The sequence below is a fragment of the Astyanax mexicanus genome, chromosome 24 (assembly GCF_023375975.1).
Source record: "Astyanax mexicanus isolate ESR-SI-001 chromosome 24, AstMex3_surface, whole genome shotgun sequence".
NCBI classification, from domain to species: domain Eukaryota; kingdom Metazoa; phylum Chordata; class Actinopteri; order Characiformes; family Acestrorhamphidae; genus Astyanax; species Astyanax mexicanus.
The window spans coordinates 7,701,299-7,723,608 of record NC_064431.1 but is presented as its reverse complement, the minus strand read 5'-3'; the positions used below and the strand labels follow the sequence as shown (position 1 = coordinate 7,723,608).

General features: G+C 38.2%; 1 protein-coding gene across 9 annotated transcripts in view; it reads right to left on the bottom strand.

The window, feature by feature from the left end:
- LOC103021633 (band 4.1-like protein 1) overlaps positions 1-22,310 on the bottom strand; it is a 223,213-nt gene that overhangs the window by 46,417 nt on the left and 154,486 nt on the right. For all 9 annotated transcript variants that reach the window (XM_022682344.2, XM_022682337.2, XM_022682340.2 and 6 more), the window contains exons 5-10: positions 20,142-20,184; positions 16,879-16,954; positions 12,175-12,393; positions 11,074-11,161; positions 9,562-9,714; positions 1,619-1,716 (exon numbers count right to left, since the gene is read on the bottom strand). In XM_022682344.2, coding sequence (XP_022538065.2) covers positions 1,619-1,716; positions 9,562-9,714; positions 11,074-11,161; positions 12,175-12,393; positions 16,879-16,954; positions 20,142-20,184 — 677 coding nt within the window. The remainder of the gene's footprint in view (positions 1-1,618; positions 1,717-9,561; positions 9,715-11,073; positions 11,162-12,174; positions 12,394-16,878; positions 16,955-20,141; positions 20,185-22,310) is intronic.

The window sequence follows — 22,310 nt, the reverse complement described above, 5'->3', positions numbered from 1 at the left end:
TGCCGTGATTTGTTCAGCCGTGGTTTTATGTTTTTTTTGGATACAATCCGGGTTAGCACCCGAACATCCCTTTCAGACAGCTTCCTCTTACAGCGTCCACAGTTAATCCTGTTGGATGTGGTTGCTCCTCCTTGGTGGTATGCTGACATTACCCTGGATACCGTGGCTCCTGATACATCACAAAGACTTGCTGCTGTCTTGGTCACAGATGCGATATAAACTGAGGCATTGAGAAATCCACAAGTAGTTTATTAAAAAAGACTGTAGTTCTCACAAAGTGCCACAATGTTGAAATTGTTTAAATGACATCATTTTGAATTTCTGAGTCCTTAGAATTCTAATAATGAAGCGTGGAGCTACGTTGAGTTTGTTAATTGTGTAAAAATAGCAATTTCTTTTCATGGATAAAGCTATGCCCCTATCACTGGCATTGCTGGGGGTGAATGGAGGTGGGCTATTTAACAGAAGTTAATACTCCTTATTATGTTTTACTACAACACAACTCTATCTCACATTGGAGTTCTCCTTTAAAGCTCCACTAGGTAGGATTGTGATTTTGTGCTCGTGGGCTCCCCCTACAGTTGTAGAGTGTAATAAATGTTTCAGGCGGATTAGTTTTTCTTTCTCGTTTTCTGGCTTTCACAGACATATTCGGTCTCTTTCTGCCAGAGTGTCTGTATGTTAGTTTGTAAAGAATGAACCAGTAGTCCTTGTAGAACTGTTAGAACTAAAGGTCGGAAAGCAGGTCGCAGTTCTCGCGAGCGTTGGTCGCGGCCGTTTTGGAAAACTTACAGAGTCTGGTCTGAGCTCAGAGGAGCTCCTGCGCAGACACGAGAGCACCGCTATTCCTCCTATTACACCTCAATGCAGAGCTCCAGTGAGTTTCAAGCTGTAATTTTACTTCTTTAAAAAGATCAAAAATCAAGGAAATCCTACCTAGTGCTGCTTTAAGTTCGATATATTGCATTTCATTTATTTTCCCTCTCTTTCCTCTCTTAATTGTTTTTTTTTTTTTTGGTACTACACTGTTTGATGAGGGATTGAAAATTGAAAATAAAACATTTTAAAGTGAAATGAATAAATAACATCAATAAACGCATGCATGTGTTAAAATGAATTTAAAACATAAAGCAAACAGAACAAAACATTATACTCTTTCTGTTAAAAAAACTGAAGATGAATGCAAGCATTCCTCCTTTACAGCTCTACCATCCCTCTCTCTTGAAGCAACGTGTTTAATAAAGACTGTGCTGTTGTCTACCTCACACTGTAAATTCAATAAGAGCTCCGGGCTAGAGAGAAGAGCGCGCAGATACAAGTCTGAACAACAGAGACAGAGAGGAAAAAAGACTGGGAAGAGAGAGAGAGAGAGAGAGAGAGAGAGAGAGAGAGAGAGAAAGAGAGAGATAAACTAGTTTTGTGAGAAACAGCCCATGCTCTGAGCGAGGGAGGATTCAGCAGGAGAGGCCTTTGATCATGCAGACTAACTTAACCACACCTGAGCTTTAGCAGGGTCTTACAGGAGGCTGGCTGAGCAGCTGCTGATTCAGAGTCAGGATCACAGCAATACGGCCACGAGGAACAAGAGCAATTATGGGAAAGCTGCTCAGCAGTTTACCTGAAGAAAGTATGATGTTCGATGCAGACCTTCCACAGCCTCTTAGCTGCTCTGTGATTCGGCAGCTTGAAGCCAATGGTGCTTTCAAACTGTTCATACTGTGAAGAGAAAGAAAATGGAAAAGATTAAATACGGTATACAAGCTACATGATATGGACCAAAAACAATGACATGGTGATTATATTAGAGTACCGTATTATACAGACTATAAGGAACACCCTATTATAAGGTGCACTGGATTATAAGGCGCATTTCAAGTGAGAATAGTAAGGAACAAAGTTGTCGCCATGTCTAAATTAACAAAAGCGTGATTCTTAAAAAAAAAAAAAAAAATTCAAGGGACATTCCAGGTTTTTGGTACATTTCCTGTCCCACCACTTGACTATTTTTTACGAAAAATGTACTTATAAGACAAACTGTAAAATATGGTGGAAAAACAAACTCCTTAGATATTATTCAAAAGACCGAATACCTTTGAACCACCTCAAAAAATGGCCGTTTTCTCTTGTCCCACACATTGGGTGACCAACTTCTTTGGCAAATTTAACAATTAAAATAAGCTCTAAATAAATGACTTCCTCTTGTATATTGTTGATCTGCATCTCCTTTACTTATGAAAACAACCTCTTTGGTCTACATTGTTTAGCATGTTACAGTTTTTATGCTATTAAGTTGTGTCCCACAACATGCGCTCAACCCTGTTACCATAAGGAATTTTACCTGGCAGAGAAAGAGTTAAAAATATTTGTCTACTGGCACAAAGGATGTGACATCACAAGGACATTTTCTGCCCACATGGCAAGACCAAGAGTAAGTTTTTTTTTCCAAATATGTTTGTCCAAGTTGTGTGTGTCACTCAGTGAACTCAACCCTGTTACTCATATTGTAAGACTATTGTAAGAGTCAATTTTTTTATATATATACTTATATAACCATGTTTGTCCTTGATCTTGTATACATGGCTAAATTTTACAGTTAGCATCTGTTCCTGGGGTAAACCACAACTTAGCCTAGATTTGCAACCCTGTTACCAAATTACCAAGTTACTAAATATATTGCATAATCTAATTTAAAAAATTGCTTTGATACCTGAGCTTGACAAATCAAACTTTTTGATAGTCTATTACCTGTATTTAATAAATATATGACTAAAAATGATCAAATTGAAGATCAAATTTTCAGAAGTGACCACCCCTGTAATGTACCAAAATCCTGGAATGTCTCTCAAGTCAAACAAACGCTGGATGTTAATCTACACAGATTTCTTGACTGAAAACTGTTTATTTAGGTGAGTAAAGCACTTCCGTTTGTTTGCAGTAAGCTTAGATTTTCAATATTTTCAACAGCATGGTTAGCAGCAGCCCTTAGTGCTAGTAAATGCTGCCCAACAGCGCTACACTGAGAAACCCTGAGTGTTCCAGTAAACCAGGGTGCTGTCAGCTAGCGGTTTGTCCCACGCTTGTTTTAACACAGCAAACACACAAACTACAGTCTGATATACTTCCCTATGAATAGCAAAAGAGCTAGCACTGTGGTTAGTGGCTAATACTAATACTGCTCCAGCCTTGGTGCTGGAGAAACTTCACTGAAACTCCCGTATAACGCTGTACTTCAGCGGAGTGGCTTTACTGCTCCTTAATACCTGACTGCTAAAATTCATACATAAGCTGCACCAGAATGTAAGGCGCACTGACCATTTTTGACGATTTTAAGTGCCCCCTATAGTCCGAATAAATATGGTAATCACTACTGACAAAAGAACATAAACCAGTGACAATTATGATCTGGGAGACCTACACTAATCAAGAAGTAAGAGAAATGACTGAATGTTTGACATGTGCAAAGTGATCTAACAGCCAGCACCATTGGCAGATGGCTGCACGGCACAGTTCTACATACACACGGTGATTCAGAGTACTTATTTTATCTTGGTAAAAACAACCAATGAATGCTTGTATGGGGGAACTGTGGTCAGCTCCAGAATGTCTGGTCTTCCATTAATGGGCTGCCATTCATTTTGTACAGTGCCAGATCACATTTGGTCATCATTATAGGCAATCTGACAGCCAACACTACTTTAATAAGTTCCTGCAACCAATATTATCCATACATTCACTAAACTCACACTCTGGTGCGCTATTCCAACAGGACAATGCTCATCCACAGGCTGCTTCCATCTCAAGAACTTACATTGAAGATGATAGATGTGATGCCATGGCTAGATCTCTGATTGAACATGTGAAGGGTGCCATGCTGTTGAAACTTAGTTTCTAATCCATTAGGAACCTCCATACTGAGATGTCCGGCATGTGCTTCTGCTTCTGTATGTGTAGTCTGTATCATTTATACACTTCCTTCTGTGTGCAACATTTTTGTTTTGAATAGTGAGTGTAATTAGAGGAATAGATTGGAATACAATCTAATGAACATGATTTATTACTGAAACCAGATGCAGTCAGTCAGCCAAGACATGTTTGACAAACTCTGAACACTTAAGAAACCAAACCTCGGCTCGGCTAATCAACTGCGCGTTTCTGTACCTGATAAATCATGTTTATTTGATTTCTTGAAAAACTGTTCCTTTAAAGAGCCAATAAACTTTAAACTATTTTTTCCATTAAAAGCTGAATGTGTTGCTTTAAATTAATGAAACATACCAGTCCTGCTAAAAGTTTTTTATGAAAATTTCTTAACCTCTAAAAAGCTATTTTATTGTGGGAATTTCTGCCTCTGCAGCGCCCTCTCAGCTCCAACTGTGGTTCAACTAGATGATACTGGGCGTGGATGATGTGTCCGTGTGCTTTAGTAAACAGACACATTACGATATGCAGATCAGTCAATCAATAATACCGCCCCATCTGCATCTCACCGCTATCAGAGGGACACTGGGACTCCTGTCCAGCCTCTAAACCCATACATCACCCAGTGCCCCACCCAAACCCTTACCCCTACCAGTTTTTTGTCATTTTTAACCTTCCTGTTATGTTGCGATTCAAATTGACCCATTTTAAAGTATAAAGATTTAGGAAAAATAGTAATTTTTTTTCAGTATGAAACTTCTTCTGCTTGCCTTAATTAGTGTAATCAACATATAATATGAAAATGGTTCATCTCACATATTTGCAACCACCACAAAATTTAAATGATATGTTTCAATGCTATGTAAAACTATTGTTTTATTTGTTGGTCTTTCAAAAGTAATAAAGTAGTGAAACATTAAACAAGTTTGAAAATGTTTTTTTTTTTGTGAAAAACGAGTGAATTATACTAATTGAACCATTACCTGTTAGAGGTAAGAAACAATATTGTACTAAATATTGATAGAATAGTTAGTAATGGAGTTTATAGTGAAATATTTACACTGCTTGTTGGTTTTTGTTGGTTTCAGACATCTTTTGGATAATTAATTATGCACCGGGTCAAACTGACGCTGGAACACCATTGCTGTTACTGACAAATGAACATAATAGGAGGGTTAAATTTGAGCTAAGGGAAGGGTTTAGTGCCTCTTTAACTAATGATATACTGTGCAGACACTGATCACATGGAGACATATCTGAGGCAGACAGGAGAAAAATCCCCCTCAAAACGCAGCTAAGTGGTGGCAGATCTCTGTCCTTCAGAGGGTCATTTCATCCTCTTTAAACTGCACTGCACCCACCAGTCCCTTCACTAATTTAACAAACACCACACATGCCCTTCGGCTCGCTCCGGGGCCTAATTAAAATTAATCTGGGTCTTAAACTCCAGTCCTGTGATCTGCAGGAGCGATTCCTGAACGAAGCTGAGCTATGAGACAAACACCGGCCTTTTTTCAGGCGGGGAAAATAAACAGTAGCATGGCATTTTGGGCAGCACTCTAAATTTGTCCGTCCCATTCCTTTTCTGGGCATCTCTGCAGCTGTGTCGGAGCAGCTGAAGGAGCTCTTTATGTGTGTATCTCACAGGCCCTCTGTGTGTCTCTGTTCTGCCAGAGAGACATCACCAGGCCTGTCACTCGGAAGCTCCGTCCCCGCCAGACTGCAGCAACAGCAGAACACACTGGGAGAAAGAGTCTGAAAGTACCCACAGGGCTTCACGCGTTCGAGAAGTCCCCCAGCCCGGCCTTATTGACATGCACATCAGCCGCATTAATGCATAACTGCCTGAATAAATTACCATCTCTTTCCCACAAAGCCTGGACGAATAAGACTGAAAGGCAATTTTTTACTTCTTTTGGTTCAAGAACTGCAGACAGTACCTACAGTACCTCTTACCCAACATCACTGCCCATTTTACCACAAATATATATATATATATATATATATATATATATATATATATATATATATATATATATATATATATATATATATATATATTACGCATACAGTACAAACCAGAATATGTTTTATAGTTTAGATTCTATTTTAAACGTAGCACCTCTTGCTTAGATGACACATCTCTGCTAGATTTTCTCGGTCAGATTTATGAGGTAGAGTCACCTGGAATTCAGGCTTTTAGTTAACAGCTGTGCTGAACTCATCAAGAGTTAATTACTTGAATTTCTTTTTTCTTAATGTGTTTGAGAGCATCAGTTGTAAAGTAGTGAAGAGGTAGAGTTGGTATACAGCGAATAGCTCTATTTGAGTAAAGTTCTAATCTATATTATGGCAAGAACAACTCAACTAAGTAAAGAAAATAAATTACTTTAAGAAATGAAGGTCAGTCCATCAAAAAATTGCAAGAATTTTAAAAGGATCCTCAAGTGCATTCAGAAAGACCTTCAAAAATCCAATGATAAAATTGGCTCTCATCAGGACTGCTACAGAAAAGTTGAAGCACAGGATAAGTTCATCAGAGTCAACAGCTTCCAAATAAGAGCCATATAAATGCTTCATTATTAGTATAGTATTTTGGTTTGCTTAACACTTAAAGTTACTACATGATTTCTTATGTGTTCCTTGGGAAAAAAATACAAAAATATATATATATACCCTGATTGAGAAGGTGTGTCCAAACTTTTGACAAGTACTGTAAACAGTGTGAAAAAAAAGTAGGAAAATAAAACGTTTGGTATATACAATATACTAATCTTAAAAGTGCAAATTTGGCAGGTTTGCACACAGAATACTAACATTTTTTGTTAACTGAAAGTAATGAATCATTGCTAGACCAACCTAACCAATTGCACTTAAACATCATTGTTTATTTTACCAGAAACACTTAACATTTAAATATACAGTGTAAAAAATTGAGACATTAAACATACTGTCATCTGATGTAACTCAACAAGCTAAACTGATTAAATGTCAGAAAAAAAAACTCATTTGTAAAATGAAATGAATAGAAATGCAATAAATGTGATTTATGTGAGAAAAAGGTTAGGACACCCTCACATTTATTACATTATAAAATGTATAAAATGCAGCACATCAGCTAAATATATAGAGAACATGGTTAGAACATGGTTAGAACATGGTTAGAGAGACTTTTGGAGGTGCCTGTTTTATTTAAACTTCAAACATTAGTTTGGTTTGAGACCAAACAAGTTTGATTTTAAAGGGTGTGCCCTTACTGTCACCCCCCCCATACCTCATACTAACTGTAAAGCCTGGAGCTCTAGATTTATAGATTGCAGCTGCTTTGTTGCAGCAGAGACTGGCAAGCTCTCCATCATAGAATGCGTTATGAATTCTTCATTGTATCAGATGGTGCTTGAGAAAATTCTGAAACCATCTGTCCAGAAACTGAAGCAAAAACGAAGGTGGACCATGCAACATGACAATGACTCAAACGACACATTTAAGTAAATCCAACAAGGAAAACAATAAGAACATTAAACAGTAAAGAGATACATAGCTATTTAGAGTATCTACACAGCCTGGCCAAAAAAAAATGTCTCCACCTGGATTTAAGTAAGTAAATGATGTGGGGTTGATGCTGCAGTTGGTCTGCAGGTTTAGGTTCAGCAACAGTATGTGCTGAAAGAACGAGGTCAGCTGACTTCCAGAATATACTAAATATAGACCAGGTTATTCCTGGATCAATGGATTTTTTCTTGCCTGATGACACGGCATATTCCAAGATGACAATGTCAGGATTCATGGAGCACGAGATCATCATTTATCATTTTCACACATGGATTGAGAGAGTTCACCACAGAGTCCAGACCTTAACCTCATTGAGAATCTTTGGGATGTGCTGGAGAAGACTCTACCATCATCAATTCAAGATCTTGAAATAAATCTTGTGACACTGCAAAGCTAAAGGTAGTCCAATGAAATATTAGAGTGTGTGATCTTTTTTTGGTAACTTGTTTTTTTGGCTAGGCAGTGTATTATGTACAAGGCAGGTGGAACAAATAGTCTAAAATAAGTCTATTGAAGTTTAAAGCATTTGACTGCAGAAAGTTCTCTAATCAATTGTCCATCAATGTGTTCACCATTGAAACCCCCCTATTCTGCTTGCTTGGAGGCTGAAGGTCATTTTCCTGAGACAACTATGAAATAGAAATCAAATAGGCGGCACGGTGGCTTAGTGGTTAGCACGTTCACCTCCCAGCACTGGGGTCTTGGGTTAAGTCCCTATCTGGGTGGAGTTTCTATGTTCTCCCCGTGTCTGAGTGGGTTTCCTACGGGGAATCCGGTTTCCTCCCACAGTCCAAAAACATGGAGAACAGGTAAATTGGATACTCTAAATTGATCTGGTAAATTGAATACTCTAAATTGCCCAGAAAAATTGAATACTCTAAATTGATCTGGTAAATTGAATACTCTAAATTGATCTGGTAAATTGAATACTCTAAATTGATCTGGTAAATTGAATACTCTAAATTGATCTGGTAAATTGAATACTCTAAATTGATCTGGTAAATTGAATACTCTAAATTGATCTGGTAAATTGAATACTCTAAATTGATCTGGTGAATTGAATACTCTAAATTGTTCTGGTAAATTGGATACTCTAAATTGATCTGGTAAATTGAATACTCTAAACTGATCTGGTAAATTGAATACTCTAAATTGATCTGGTAAATTGAATACTCTAAACTGATCTGGTAAATTGAATACTCTAAATTGATCTGGTAAATTGAATACTCTAAATTGATCTGGTAAATTGAATAATCTGGTAAATTGAATACTCTAAATTGATCTGGTAAATTGAATACTCTAAATTGATCTGGTACATTGAATACTCTAAATTGATCTGGTAAATTGAATACTCTAAATTGATCTGGTGAATTGAATACTCTAAATTGATCTGGTAAATTGAATACTGTAAATTGATCTGGTAAATTGAATACTGTAAATTGATCTGGTAAATTGAATACTCTAAATTGATCTGGTAAATTGAATACTCTAAATTGATCTGGTGAATTGAATACTCTAAATTGATCTGGTGAATTGAATACTCTAAATTGATCTGGTGAATTGAATACTCTAAATTGATCTGGTGAATTGAATACTCTAAATTGATCTGGTAAATTGAATACTGTAAATTGATCTGGTAAATTGAATACTCTAAATTGATCTGGTAAATTGAATACTCTAAATTGATCTGGTGAATTGAATACTCTAAATTGATCTGGTGAATTGAATACTCTAAATTGATCTGGTGAATTGAATACTCTAAATTGATCTGGTGTGTGTAAGTGTGTGGTATGTATGTAAGTTTGTATGTGTGTAAATGTGTGTAAATGCATGCATGACTGTGCCCAGATATGGATTGGCACTCTGTCCAGGGTAATTGCTGTAGTGCCCGATGCAGTCCTCCAGGTGGACGGGGTCGTTTCCGGTTGAGAGTACGCTGTGCGCTATTGGCTGCCGCTTCTCACTGGTGTGTGAATGAGTGTTGATGTGTAATGTGCTTGTGTGTAAAAATGTGTAAATTGTAAAGCATCCTTGGGTTTCTAGAAAGGCGCTATATAAGTTGAACTTTATTCAAACAGAAATAAAGAATACCTCTCCCGGGCGAATCTTTATGTAGAAGTTGCTCCTCTTGTAGGAGATCTTGAGGATCTTAGGCCAGGCGAAGCGGTTGATCCTCAAGCGGTCACGGTAGATCAGCAGGCCGTTGGCACAGACCCCCAGCATGATGTCAATCCCTTCTGAATCCTGAATCAGGCATTAGTGAGGGGAGAGAGGACAGACGCATAATGCATCAATAATCCATGAGTATGGCTAATGGCAATATTTAAGGTCACTGGGACACTATGACATGATTATCACAGCTGGATATTAGTTCTCACTGCTGGGTCTGTGAGGCATAACTGTCAGTTCAATATCGAGATGTCAAAGGACGGTCCGGGAACATTTCTAACGAGAGATATTATATCATATAATGTAATATTTTATATAATATAAGAGAGAAGTTGCTCTCAGCTGGACTTGAACTGGTGACCCTGTTTGCTATGCACTGGGCTGCCTGTTTCAGCTGCATATATGCCTATTGAAAATGAATGCATTTTAGTACAATGATAATACAGCTCTAGAAAAAATAAGAGAACACTTCAATTTTGCAATTTATAGGTTTATGTTTGAGTAAAATGAACATTGTTTTTTTATTCTAAAAACTACAGACAACATTTCTCCTGAATTCCAAATAAAAATATTTTCATTTAGAGCATTTATTTGCAGAAAATGAGAAATGGCCGAAATAAAAAACAAGAAAACAAGTTCATATTCATAAAGTTCAGAAATCAATATTTGGTGGAATAACCCTGTTTTTTTAATCACAGTTTTCATGCATCTTGGCATCATGTTCTCCTCCACCAGTCTTACACACTGCTTTTGGATAATCTTATGCCTTTACTCCTGGTGCAAACGTTCAAGCAGTTCAGTTTGGTTTGATGGCTTGTGATCATCCATCTTCCTCTTGATTATATTCCAGAGGTTTTCAATTTGGTGAAATGAAAGAAACTCATAATTTTTAAGTGTTCTCTTATTTTTTCCAGAGCTGTATTTTAAAAAAGCTTAGCTGGGACACTTCCTCGAGTTCTCTTGAGGCTCTGCATGGTTCATCCTCATACTTTATTTGTTCTAGCTGGAGTGTGTGGGGGGGTGTGACGTGTGCAGGTGTAATGGATCACATATAAACCAATAGGGTGTCAGAATGGTATAAGTTTAAACTTCTTATTCAACCACTATCAAATTAAATCTGGATGGATATGAAATGAAGGAGTAGGAGTAATGAGGCTTTTTTTTTAAATATAAGTGATAGAAAGTTCAGATAATTATGTGAAAATGTAAGCTGTATTTAAACTCTTCTCTCAACTTTGGGCTGGCAAGTGTTTCCCCGTATTCGCTTTTCTTCCCTACAAAGGACCGAGAAATTAGAATTTTCTAATTCGTATTATAAGGCGCATTATGCGACACTAGTAAGGAACCTGGTATTTGTACTTTGTTGTCCGACACCTCTTTAACTGGGAGCACAGAATCAGATATCCTAATTTGTATACACCTTCATTGCTGTACCTTTGCATGATGCAGGTCCACCCCGTACATGGACAGCTTCTTGGCATTCTCCAGGAAGTTCATTTCTGCCTCAGCAGGAGTCATTCCCCTGAAACATGAGATAAAATGAGTCACGGATTAAAACAGCAGGACGCCGCGCATTCGATCCTGCTGATAACAGAATAAATGTGAAAGCTGGGGGGGGTGTGTTTCAGTTCTGCTTAGGAACAGAGAACTCGCTCTGCGCCCGAGGAGCTTCCACACCACACGCCAATCACTGAGACCCCGGCTGTGTGGCTTATTGACTCTCTCACTCCGCAGGAACTGAAGAGTTACTTGGCACTGGTGCAGCACCGGCCAGAGTGACAGATGCTCAACAACATGGTGGTGTTTATGTCAACATATGGATTTTGAGAGCGATGATGTTGATGAGAATTCCATTACAATATTCATTAGGAGTACATTATGAAGACAAATAAATTATGAGCAGGTTTGGATCTAGTAGTAAGTTTTTGAGCTGCTGTGTTTTGTTTAGTTATGTTGTTACCACTTTTAAATAAGGCTCCTTTATAAATGGTTTATAAGTTGTAAATACTTTAAAAACATTAATAAGCACTTATGACACCTAAATAGAAAAAAGGGTACCACTTGAAAATAAGACTACCTTTATAAAGGGTATATAAATGGTTAATTACAATTAGTTTATTAATGGTTACTAATTAGGTTGTAAATGCCTTAAAAATCATTAATAATCAGTTATAACACATACGTAGAAAGGGCAACAATGACCTGTTGTTTGCCAAATAGTCAACCCACAGCCATCTATCTATATTGTTGCCCTATCTACGTATGTGTCATAACTGATTAATAATGATTTTTAAGGCATTTACAACCTAATTATATATACATTTATAAACCCTTTATAAAGGTAGTCTTATTTTTAAGTGGTACCGAAAAAAGAGTCTGGATCTACTATCCTTACCATTTTAACACTAATAAAAACATGTAATACTTCATAGCTTCATTAAGTTGTTTTAATATAAAGTAAATGTATGGAGCTAAACAGCGATTCAGTGAGGTCACAATAAAGCATGTTCCAGAAGGACCACGCATTTCCTCAACCTGTAGGTCCGATGGAGCTCCATGACCCTCTCCTCCAGTTCACGGGTCTGATTGGGGGCGAAGCGGAGGTCACTGATGTAATCGGAGCCGTGCTCGTCCTGATCGTAGTCTCCGAGCTCGGCCTGCACGGTGTAGGAGCCCAGCAGGGCGTGGGTGACGAATGAGCAGGGGAGTCGACCGGACAGCATGTCATCACGCAGCTGCAGACACAGGTAGTACCTGTGAGAGATAAAGGACGAGACGACAGGGGCGGGTTAGTTAAGGACATGAAACTGAGAAAAGTGTGTTTTAACAATAGACTGTATAGAATATGGACAGGTATATGGTCCTGTATGGACAGGAGGACAGTGGTTGAAAAGTGAAGCCACTATGTCTCTTACACGGCCCTCCCTCCCACCTCTGCTGCTTCAGTTCTGGCTCCACTTTGTCTCTACTGCGCAGGGCCATCTTTTGGCTTCAAAATGCCGTAATGAGAGTAAATGGGGACGTTCTGTCCATATTATATACAGTCTATGGTTATATGGTTTTAACTTACTGGTTTACTAAGCAATATTGGACTATTTGTATTTACTGTTGTAAAAAGTAAAATATACTGTATATACAGGAGCTGGACAATGAAACTGAAACACCTGGTTTTAGACCACAAAAATTTATTGTCCTGACGGACAGTTCTGGTGGAAACAGGAGAGTTGAGGTGCACATTGAATTCTGCTGTGATTTGGGCAGCCGTGGTTTTATTTTGGATTCAATCCGGGTTAGCACCCAAACATCCCTTTCAGACAGCTTCCTCTTACAGCGTCCACAGTTAATCCTGTTGGATGTGGTTGGTGCTTCTTGGTGGTATGCTGACATAACCCTGGATACTGTGGCTCTTGATACATCACAAAGACTTGCTGTCTTGGTCACAGATGCACCAGCAAGACGTGCACCAACAATTTGTCCTCTTTTGAACTCTGGTATGTCACCCATAATGTTGTGTGCATTGCAATATTTTGAGCAGAACTGTGCTCTTACCCTGCTAATTGAACCTTCACACTCTGCTCTTACTGGTGCAATGTGCAATTAATGAAGATTGGCCACCAGGCTGCTCCAATTTAGCCATGAATCCTCCCACACTAAAACGACAGGTGTTTCAGTTTCATTATCCAACCCCTGTATATATATAGTACGAAAAATAAATAATTATATGCTCTGTATAATAGTTATAATAGTAGTAATTAAAAAAATAGAATAATAGATTTAATAATAATTCTTTTTTTTTTCAATATATCCATTTATGTTAGTATACATATTTTCAAACTGGCGATGCTAACTTTTTTCTGAGCTATATTAATCGCCCATGTTTGATAACAGATGGATGATACTGTGGTTAGATTATTAGGCTCTGTGGTTGGATATGATATGTGCATTATTGCTATAGTTCACTTCTGTCTTTAGTTATTGACCTCAGAACTCTGGAACGCAGCTAGCAGATCAATGCTAGATAAGAGCTGAACTTAGCAAGAACTAAAGAAAGTAAGTCGTCCTGCAGAACACCAAAATTATTCCAAAAGGGCATGGACAACTCATCCAGGAGGTCAAAAAAAAAAAAACAGAACATTTAAAGAACGGCAGGTCTCACTCGCCTCAGTTAAGATCAGTGTTAATGATTCAATAATAAGAATGAGACTGGGTAAAAATGGTCTCCATGGGAGAGTTCCAAGAAAAAAAATACTGCTGACCAAAAAGAACACAACGGTCCGTCTCACATTTACCGAAAAAAAAAATATCTTGATGATCCCAAGGACTATTCTTGGCACTGACATGACAAAAGAGGAACTTTTTGGAAGTTGTGTGTCTAATTACATCTGGCATAAAACTTTCACATAATTTCAGAAAAAGAACATCATAATGTAAAACATGGTGGTGGTAGTATGATGATCTGGGGCTGCTTTGCTGTTTAGGGTCTGGAAAACTTACTGTAATGGATGGAACTAGACCTTCTGCTGTTTACCAGACAATCCTGAAGTAAAATGTCCGGCTATCTGTTTGTGACCTCAAGCTCAGGTGTACTTGGGTTCTGCAGCAGGACAGTGACCCAAAGCACATAAACAAGTCCACCTCTGAATGGGGCAAACGGTTTCTGTGTCTTTAAGGCAAGTTGTTGAGATGACAGCAGTATTAGTGAGTATTGTCCTGCTGGAACAGCGCACCAGGCGGTGCATTCAGGAAAGGTAGGGCAACTGGTCCTTACCATAAGGATTATCATATTATTCTAAGGTTACAGGACTTGATGAACATAATACTCGGCTTTTAAAATGCCTGTAATGAAGACCATAGGTCATCTGCCATTTTATAAAATTAAGGGCATCCCACATACATGACATCTAATAATTGCCTTCACAAATGGATTTCCTGGTCAAATAGTGGGACTAGTCAATGTAGATGGCCTGCTATATGACAGTCTGTCCTGACTACCCACTAAGTTTCATTCTTATCAGTTGATTCCCTCTGGATGCAAACATTTCCAACAACAGTCAACTACTGGCAGTACAAACCCTGCAAATGCACTGAAGTCTATATAATATATGAGGAGCCATGTTTGACGAGCCTCCTAATGTCTTTATTAAACTTCATATGCTTCTGCTTACACAATTTTACACCCATGATTTACCAATGTACTTTAATTATTGGTCTATATTAAAACACCATCTTAGTCAAGGCCAAGCAAGACTGAGCAAACAAGCAAATTACACTGCATTTTTTTGCTCACTGGCAGCAAGATTGGAGACCATTAGCTTTAATTTATTCGAAATTAATTCTGCAGATATGCATAATTCATTAGATTAAGTAATTATATAAAAGATATGCCAAACACCAATATCTCAGACGTATTAAATTAAATATTCCTGCATTTTACAGCCGAACCTCAACCTGTTGCATCTGCAGCATAAGCTTCCAGTTTACACCGTATCATAAACCTCATTCTAAACATAATCATTAATACATGACAGTAGGTAGAATGAGACTGAATCATCTTCTCAGTGGCTTCGTTTATACGCATGTTCTGAACAGTATCAACATAGAATTAAAGTCCAACCTTAAAAAAACATCATTGCAGCCTCACAAAGTCCGCTCAAATACAAATACAGGTATACAGAATAGGTGGGTTTATCATAAGAAAAAGTGTGAAAGTGTTTTCTTAGAGATATCTGTTTCCTCTACACCTTTAAGTGACAGTCTGTATTATTTTGTTTCTAAACTAAAAGCAGAAGCATTTCTGAGTGGAGAAGGGATAAAATATTGTGTTTGATGGTTCCCTGCTAAGCCTAATATATTTATTCTAAAAACTCGGGAGTTGGGTCCGTTTTCGCCAAAGTTCTTCTGGCCATGTCAGGCGTCTTTACGTACTTACGTTACACGTACAGCCTCTAAAAGAGAATCCGGCTCAGTTTTACTGAAGGCGAGCGGCTGGTGGAGCAATGGAGACTTCAGAAGGGGAAACTCACAGCTCATTAAGCTCATTCACTCATAGTAGAAACAAAGTCTGTAGTTGAAGTGAAGTTTCTGACTGAGCGCACACTCTCTCTCTCTCTAACTGAATGAACATAACCTGGAATCGGATTCATCCACTCTGAAAGAAGACTGCATCAAACTCGCACAGTTTAAAATGATTCTTCTGCATGCTCAGTGCAATTACGCGTTTTCACCAGAGAGAGCCTTAAATCCCAAAACTTACGGAAATTAGCTTTAAGGGAGGCAGTCATGTTGTTAAATAACCTGGATCATATTTTCCAGCCCTCTACAAGAACTATCAATCAGGATATCCTTAAGACACTTTTAGAATTCATGATTTTTTCGGATTCACTGACCTTCATTTCCTAAAGTATTTTTTATCTTTGATTAGTTGAGTAGTTATTGCTTCTCATAATCAAAGATAAAAAATACTTTAGGAAATGAATCCGTCAGTGAATCCGAAAAAATCATGAATTCTAAAAGTGTCTTAAGGATATCCTGATTGATAGTTCTTGCAAGAGGTCTTACTAGTCGGAGCAAGAGGTCTTACTTTGAAAAAACTAAAAAAAAAAAAAACTAAAAAAAAAATTCTGGTTTGTTTAACCCTTTTTTAAAGTGTAACCAGGGCTGAAAACTTTTGCACGTCACATTTTTGAAATTTATTAGAGTAAAATTTATTTTAAAAATGTATAATTTTTATTCCATTTCACAGTGATGTGCTACTTTGTGTTGATCTATCACTTAATAAAACATTTAAATAAAATTCATTTAAGTTTGTGGTTGTAAGGTGACAAAATATGAAAAAGTTTTGTGCAAGCCACTATATGTCTTAAAGGCACTTAAAGGACAGTAAATCCTGGGAATCGACTAGCTTTCAACTAGAATCTGTGGCTGATTCTGTGTCCTGATTCACTGATTCTGGTGTGGGTTGGGGGAATTTAAGGGGGTTTAGCTAGTAATGAATGGAAGTGAATGAATAAGAGAGCTCAGCTCCTGCTGGGATATTTGGGAGGTAAGTCTTTTGGGTGTCTGAAACATGGCCAAAAATGTTTAAAATTGGCTTTAATGATGAAAACGTTCTCTTTTTTAGTCTTATGTCACGTTAAAAATAGCTGAACGTGACTGTTCTGCTTGAATGCAACCGCCAGCGGCAAAAACGCAGAATGATAATGATGTCGTCATAACGACGGTGCAGTGAGACCCTCTTACCTGGTGATGTCCTCCATGAGCTGAGAGGGATCAGGTGGGTAGAACTTGACAGCGAAGGCAAAATGCCAAGGAGATGCTGAGGACATAGGTAAACACACACAAACACACACACACACACACACACACAAAAACACAAACGCAAGGTGAAAGAAGCTTAAAACTGGTTCAATACATTTCACATGCAGGCTCAGGAGGCTGCTATAATAGGAGGAGTGCTATAATAAAAATGTTTCCCCCCACATGCCCCTCTCTTTTAAGATCTGTGCACAACACAGCCCTGTGCCACCTCATAAAAGTGAAGGTCAGAGAGAATGAGGCTCTTTTACATGCCTGAGTTACTGCCGAGTCATTCTCCCAGGAAAATCAGCAGTGAAAGGCCAAATAAAAGTGTCTGTGCAGAGATCACAGTGTCTCTCACAAAGCTCTCACTATAGACAGCGTACTGAAAGCAAAGGTGTAGCAAAGCAAATGCTTCTGCATATACATACAGCTTTGGAAAAAATTAAGAGACCACTTCAGTTTCTGAATTAGTTTCTCTGATTTTGCTATTTATAGGTTTATGTTTAAGTGAAATGAACATTGTTGTTTTATTCTATAAACTACGAACAACATTTCCCCCAAATTCCAAATTAAAATATTGTAATTTAGAGAATTTATTTGCAGAAAATGAGAAATGGCTGAAATAACAGAAAGATGCAGAGCTTTCAGACCTCAAATAATGCAAAGAAAACAAGTTTTTATTCATAAAGTTTCAGTAGTTCAGAAATCAATATTTGGTGGAATAACCCTGTTTTTTAATCACAGTTTTCATGCATCATGGCATGTTCTCCTCCACCAGTCCTACACACTGCTTTTGGATAACTTTATGCCTTTACTCCTGGTACAAAAATTTAAGCACTTCAGCTTGGTTTGATGGCTTGTGATCATCCATCTTCCTCTTGATTATATTCCAGAGGTTTTTAATAAAAAAAATCAAAGAAACTCATAATTTTTCTGTGGTCTTTTATTTTTATCCAGAGCTGTAAGTCTAAAGTAGCAGTTCTCAGGTATTTTTAGTCTGAGGCCCACTTTGTGAAAGTTCCAATGCCCCCCAACCCTCAATCGCCGGGTTTGCAACTGTTTACTGTTATATTTTTTATCAGGCACCATGATTTAAGATACGGCCAAACCAGATAACAATAAATTCTAAATGATAAAATCCACAGAAATATTGTTCCAGAAAATGTTAGGCTATTTTAAATGGTTTTAATCAGTCTAATGCTCCTTTCTGTTCTTGAGTGTTGTCAGAGGTTTGAATCTTGAGGTAAACACACAGTGTTTTCTTTCACCAAGGCAACTATTGATTGTAGGTTTCTTTTTACAGTCAAGAGGGTTCTTGAGACGACGAGATGTTGTGAAGAGGTTTTCTTCAACAAGAAAAGAAAATTGTGTTCCTCTACTTTAGTTGATTTTCGTAGCCTTCAGGATTATTTTTAGTTTTACTGAGCTCACCACTACATTCCTTCTTTTTAAAAATATAACAAAATATAACATTCTGTTTCATTTCCTAAAGCTTCTGCTCTAACTCTAACTGATAGATCTGATAGGTCTGATACGTTTTGATCCTTCAGCCTAATTATAGCCTCATTCACTTGCATCATCACCACTGTGGAGTGCAGATCAAGAGTTTCCAAAAATGGCTCCCAAATGCAAATTCAACACTTAGAATCAACTCCACATCTTTTTATCTCTGTAATTAGTCATGGAATAGTGAGAAAAAAGGCCACATCTAGACATAAATCTGCTTAGCATGGAATTTCCAAATTGTGTATTAGCCTTTAAAATAAAGAAACTTTGTTAAAAGTTTGTTTATTTTAATGACATTTTGATTGTTTACTCAAAATCCATTGAGATGGTGTAGAGAGGCAAAATTACCAAAAAAAAGTGATGAAAAAATATGGAAAAGGGGAGAAGTATGCCTTGCATGGATTAAAAACATGGCAAAAGGAATGTACTAATTTTCTTAATCATCATGAATGTGTTTTGGGCATAACGTGAAATAAACAAATCAGTGTATCATTTGCCATTCCCTTTAAGAGCCAGATGTGCTTTGGTGGATTGCTATGTTAATGGTGCAGTTACCTGGACTTGTCCAGTATTTCTCAGCAGAGGAAACTGATCTACTCTTTCATGCTTGTTCATTCTGTATATTGTTTTTGTAAAAGTTACTATGGATTTGTGCACTGCTGCATGTCCATGTGTGTAACAAGCAACTATTTCAAATGTTGGGTATGCGGCAAGATATCCATGAACGTCTGACTGTTGATATTGGTCTAGGTAGTATTTAGTCAGTGGTACACCTGTGTTTTCTGTTGCCAAGATAGCAGTATGCAGAAATTTACCCAAACACACCTAAATACCAGACCACCATGGCCATCGGTATAGATATATTCAGAAGCACCATTGCTATTTAAATAAAACATGTGGAAGGTGTGGAAATAGACTGTTAGCGTGGTGTAAGAATGATATGACCATTGCAACATGTCTTATGAAGGGTGTAAGATACAGTAGGGTACTGTATTTTTCACAATATAAGGTCCACCAGATTTTAATGCGCACTATCAATAAATGTCTATTTTTATACACAGGGTGCACTGGATTATACGGCACATTTTATGCGACTCTAGTAATTAACAGGGGTTTCGCTATTTTTTTCTGGAGGCTGGCAAGACCTGTAAAGCTAAGCTAAATTAAGTAAACAAAATTGCAAAAAACATTCTAGATGAGTCACACAAATCAAACGAGCACTGTATGTAAATCTACACATATTTATTTCCTTCCATTTATTACCAGTAAGCTTAGATTTACAGATTTACATTAGCATTGTCAGCTAACTGCTAGTGGATAATGCTAATGCTGCTCCAGCAGTGCTAACCGGGGTTAGCAGCAAGCTACAGGCCGATAATACTCCCCTCTGGACGGCCAAAGAGCTTGGTGTGGTTAGAGGCTAATACTAACGTGTCTGTAGATCTAAATTGAGGCTAAACTGGTAAAATCCACTGTCAATTGTTGGGAAAATTAAAGGATTTTAAGTGCACCTTATAGTGCAAAAAAAATTGAAAAAAAGCGTTGATACCACCCAACACCCATTTCTATAAATCTCTACAGAACATGACATCACAGTGTAATGTGATATGTATGTGTGATCCCCTGCAGATCGTTTAATGAGTGTGTGTATGCGTGTATGCCCCCACCCCACATGTGTCAACCTGCCAATCACTCACTTCGCATCTGCTTCTTGATCTCCTTGGAGGGGTCCAGCCAATTCTGCAACACAGAACAGAGAATTCACATCAGTGCTTGCGTGTGTAGCACATGGCTCATCTGCTCCACGCTGCCTTTGATTCTGCGTCTCCTGCTAATTGCGTGGAGTGTTTCCGGTGGAAGGGTCTCCATATGCTTTAATTGAAGGGAAGGAGCGCACTCCTCCGCTCCGCTGAGAGATCCAGCGGGCGGGGATGAATGCAAATCTCGGCATCTGCTTTTTTGCGCACAGTGCTCCCAAATTAGCTTCACTGCGCTCGCTCTATCAGAGAAGATCACAGCCAATCAACAGAATTTGTAATGCAGCAATGCAGACTTCATTTCCAATATCAGACATCAGCCCGCCTTCACAAAGTCACAGCGTTCGCTTAGAAGATGAAACTGTGTTCTATGTATAAGGCACCTTCGCTTGGCAGCTCCTATTAATCACTGCTTTTACTTTACGTTTAATTAGAGCGATTAAAGTTAATTACCTGATTTGAAAAATGAAATGACAGTGATTGGATGGCAATTTGTACGATGATAATGCATCCCATACATTCTCTGACTGCTCTATGTCTTAAAGGAGAACTCTTAAAGGTGTAAAATTGACTTTTAATGTAGTAAAACATGATAAAGAGTACTAACCTTTTTGAATAGCCCACCTCCGTTCTCCCGCAGCTTTCCGAGATCCAGCGATTTTATTCAGTTTGTCCCAACACCTCTTAATTAAGTAAAATCATGATCAGTAGAGTGACGAGCGTGTAATATTTCAGCCTGGAAAGGCACAAACGCAAACCATTCTTTCAGTCTTCTTTTCCCATCAATTTTTCGTCCGCATGCCGACTGAAGCTGCAGTCCGAGCTTAGCGCACATCCCGGCCATGTCTTCTTTACTTCTTACTTTACGATGGCGACTTACTTTGAGATTTAGCTTACACTACGTGTTGTAAACAGTGTTTTAACAAACTTCTTGTGCACTTTTAAAGTGCTTAATGCCTCGATTTAAATTTCAGGGCTCTCCGGATTCTACCAATACTGTGTGGAGCTACTTTGAGCTTGGATAATGGTGTAAAAAGCGATTTATCTGCAGAGGCGAGAATATGCCCCATATCATCCAGTCTAACGGGTGTTTGGACAAACAGAATAAAATTGCTGGATCTCGGAAAGCTGCGGGAGAAACGAGGTGGGCTATTCAACAAAGGTTAGTACTCTTTATCATGTTTTATTACACCCAAAGTTAATTTCACACCAAAGTTCTCCTTTAAATCTTGAATACACTACAGAACGTTTATAGTGGAAGCAGATTATAAACAGACTGGACATTAATCTACACCGCTGTTTCAGATTCAGCCAACATGGAGGTAAACCAGCTTGCTCTAGTCGTTGATTGTGCTGCCATTTGTGCAGAAACAAACAAAAAAAACTGTAAAAAAATGTGTTGGGTAAAGTGGTGGGTTGTTGTTGGGTAAAGTGGTGTGGTTTTGTTGGGTAAAGAACTGGGTTGATGTTGGGTAAAGTTGTGGGTTTTTGTTGGGTAAAGTGGTGGGTTGTTGTGGGGTAAAGTGGTGGGTTGTTGTTGGGTAAAGTGGTGTGGTTTTGTTGGGTAAAGAACTGGGTTGATGTTGGGTAAAGTTGTGGGTTTTTGTTGGGTAAAGTGGTAGGTTACTGTTGGGTAAAGTGGTGGGTTGTTGTTGGGTAAAGTGGTGGGTTGTTGTGGGGTAAAGTGGTGGGTTGTTGTTGGGTAAAGTGGTGGGTTTTTGTTGGGTAAAGTGGTGGGTTTTTGTTAGGTAAAGTTGTGGGTTTTTGTTGGGTAAAGTGGTAGGGTTTTGTTGGGTAAAGTGGTGGGGATGGTTGGGTAAAGTGGTGGGTTGTTGTTGGGTAAAGTGGTGGGTTTTTGTTGGGTAAAGTGGTGGGTTGTTTTTGGGTAAAGTGGTGGGTTTTTGTTGGGTAAACTGGTTGTTTTTTGTTGGGTAAAGTAGTGGGTTGTTTTTGGGTAAAGTGGTAGGTTTTTGTTGGGTAAAGTGGTGGGTTTTTGTTGGGTAAAGTGGTGGGTTGTTGTTGGGTAAAGTGGTGGGTTTTTGGTGGGTAAAGTGGTGGGTTGTTTTTGGGTAAAGTGGTTGTTTTTTGTTGGGTAAAGTGGTTGGTTTT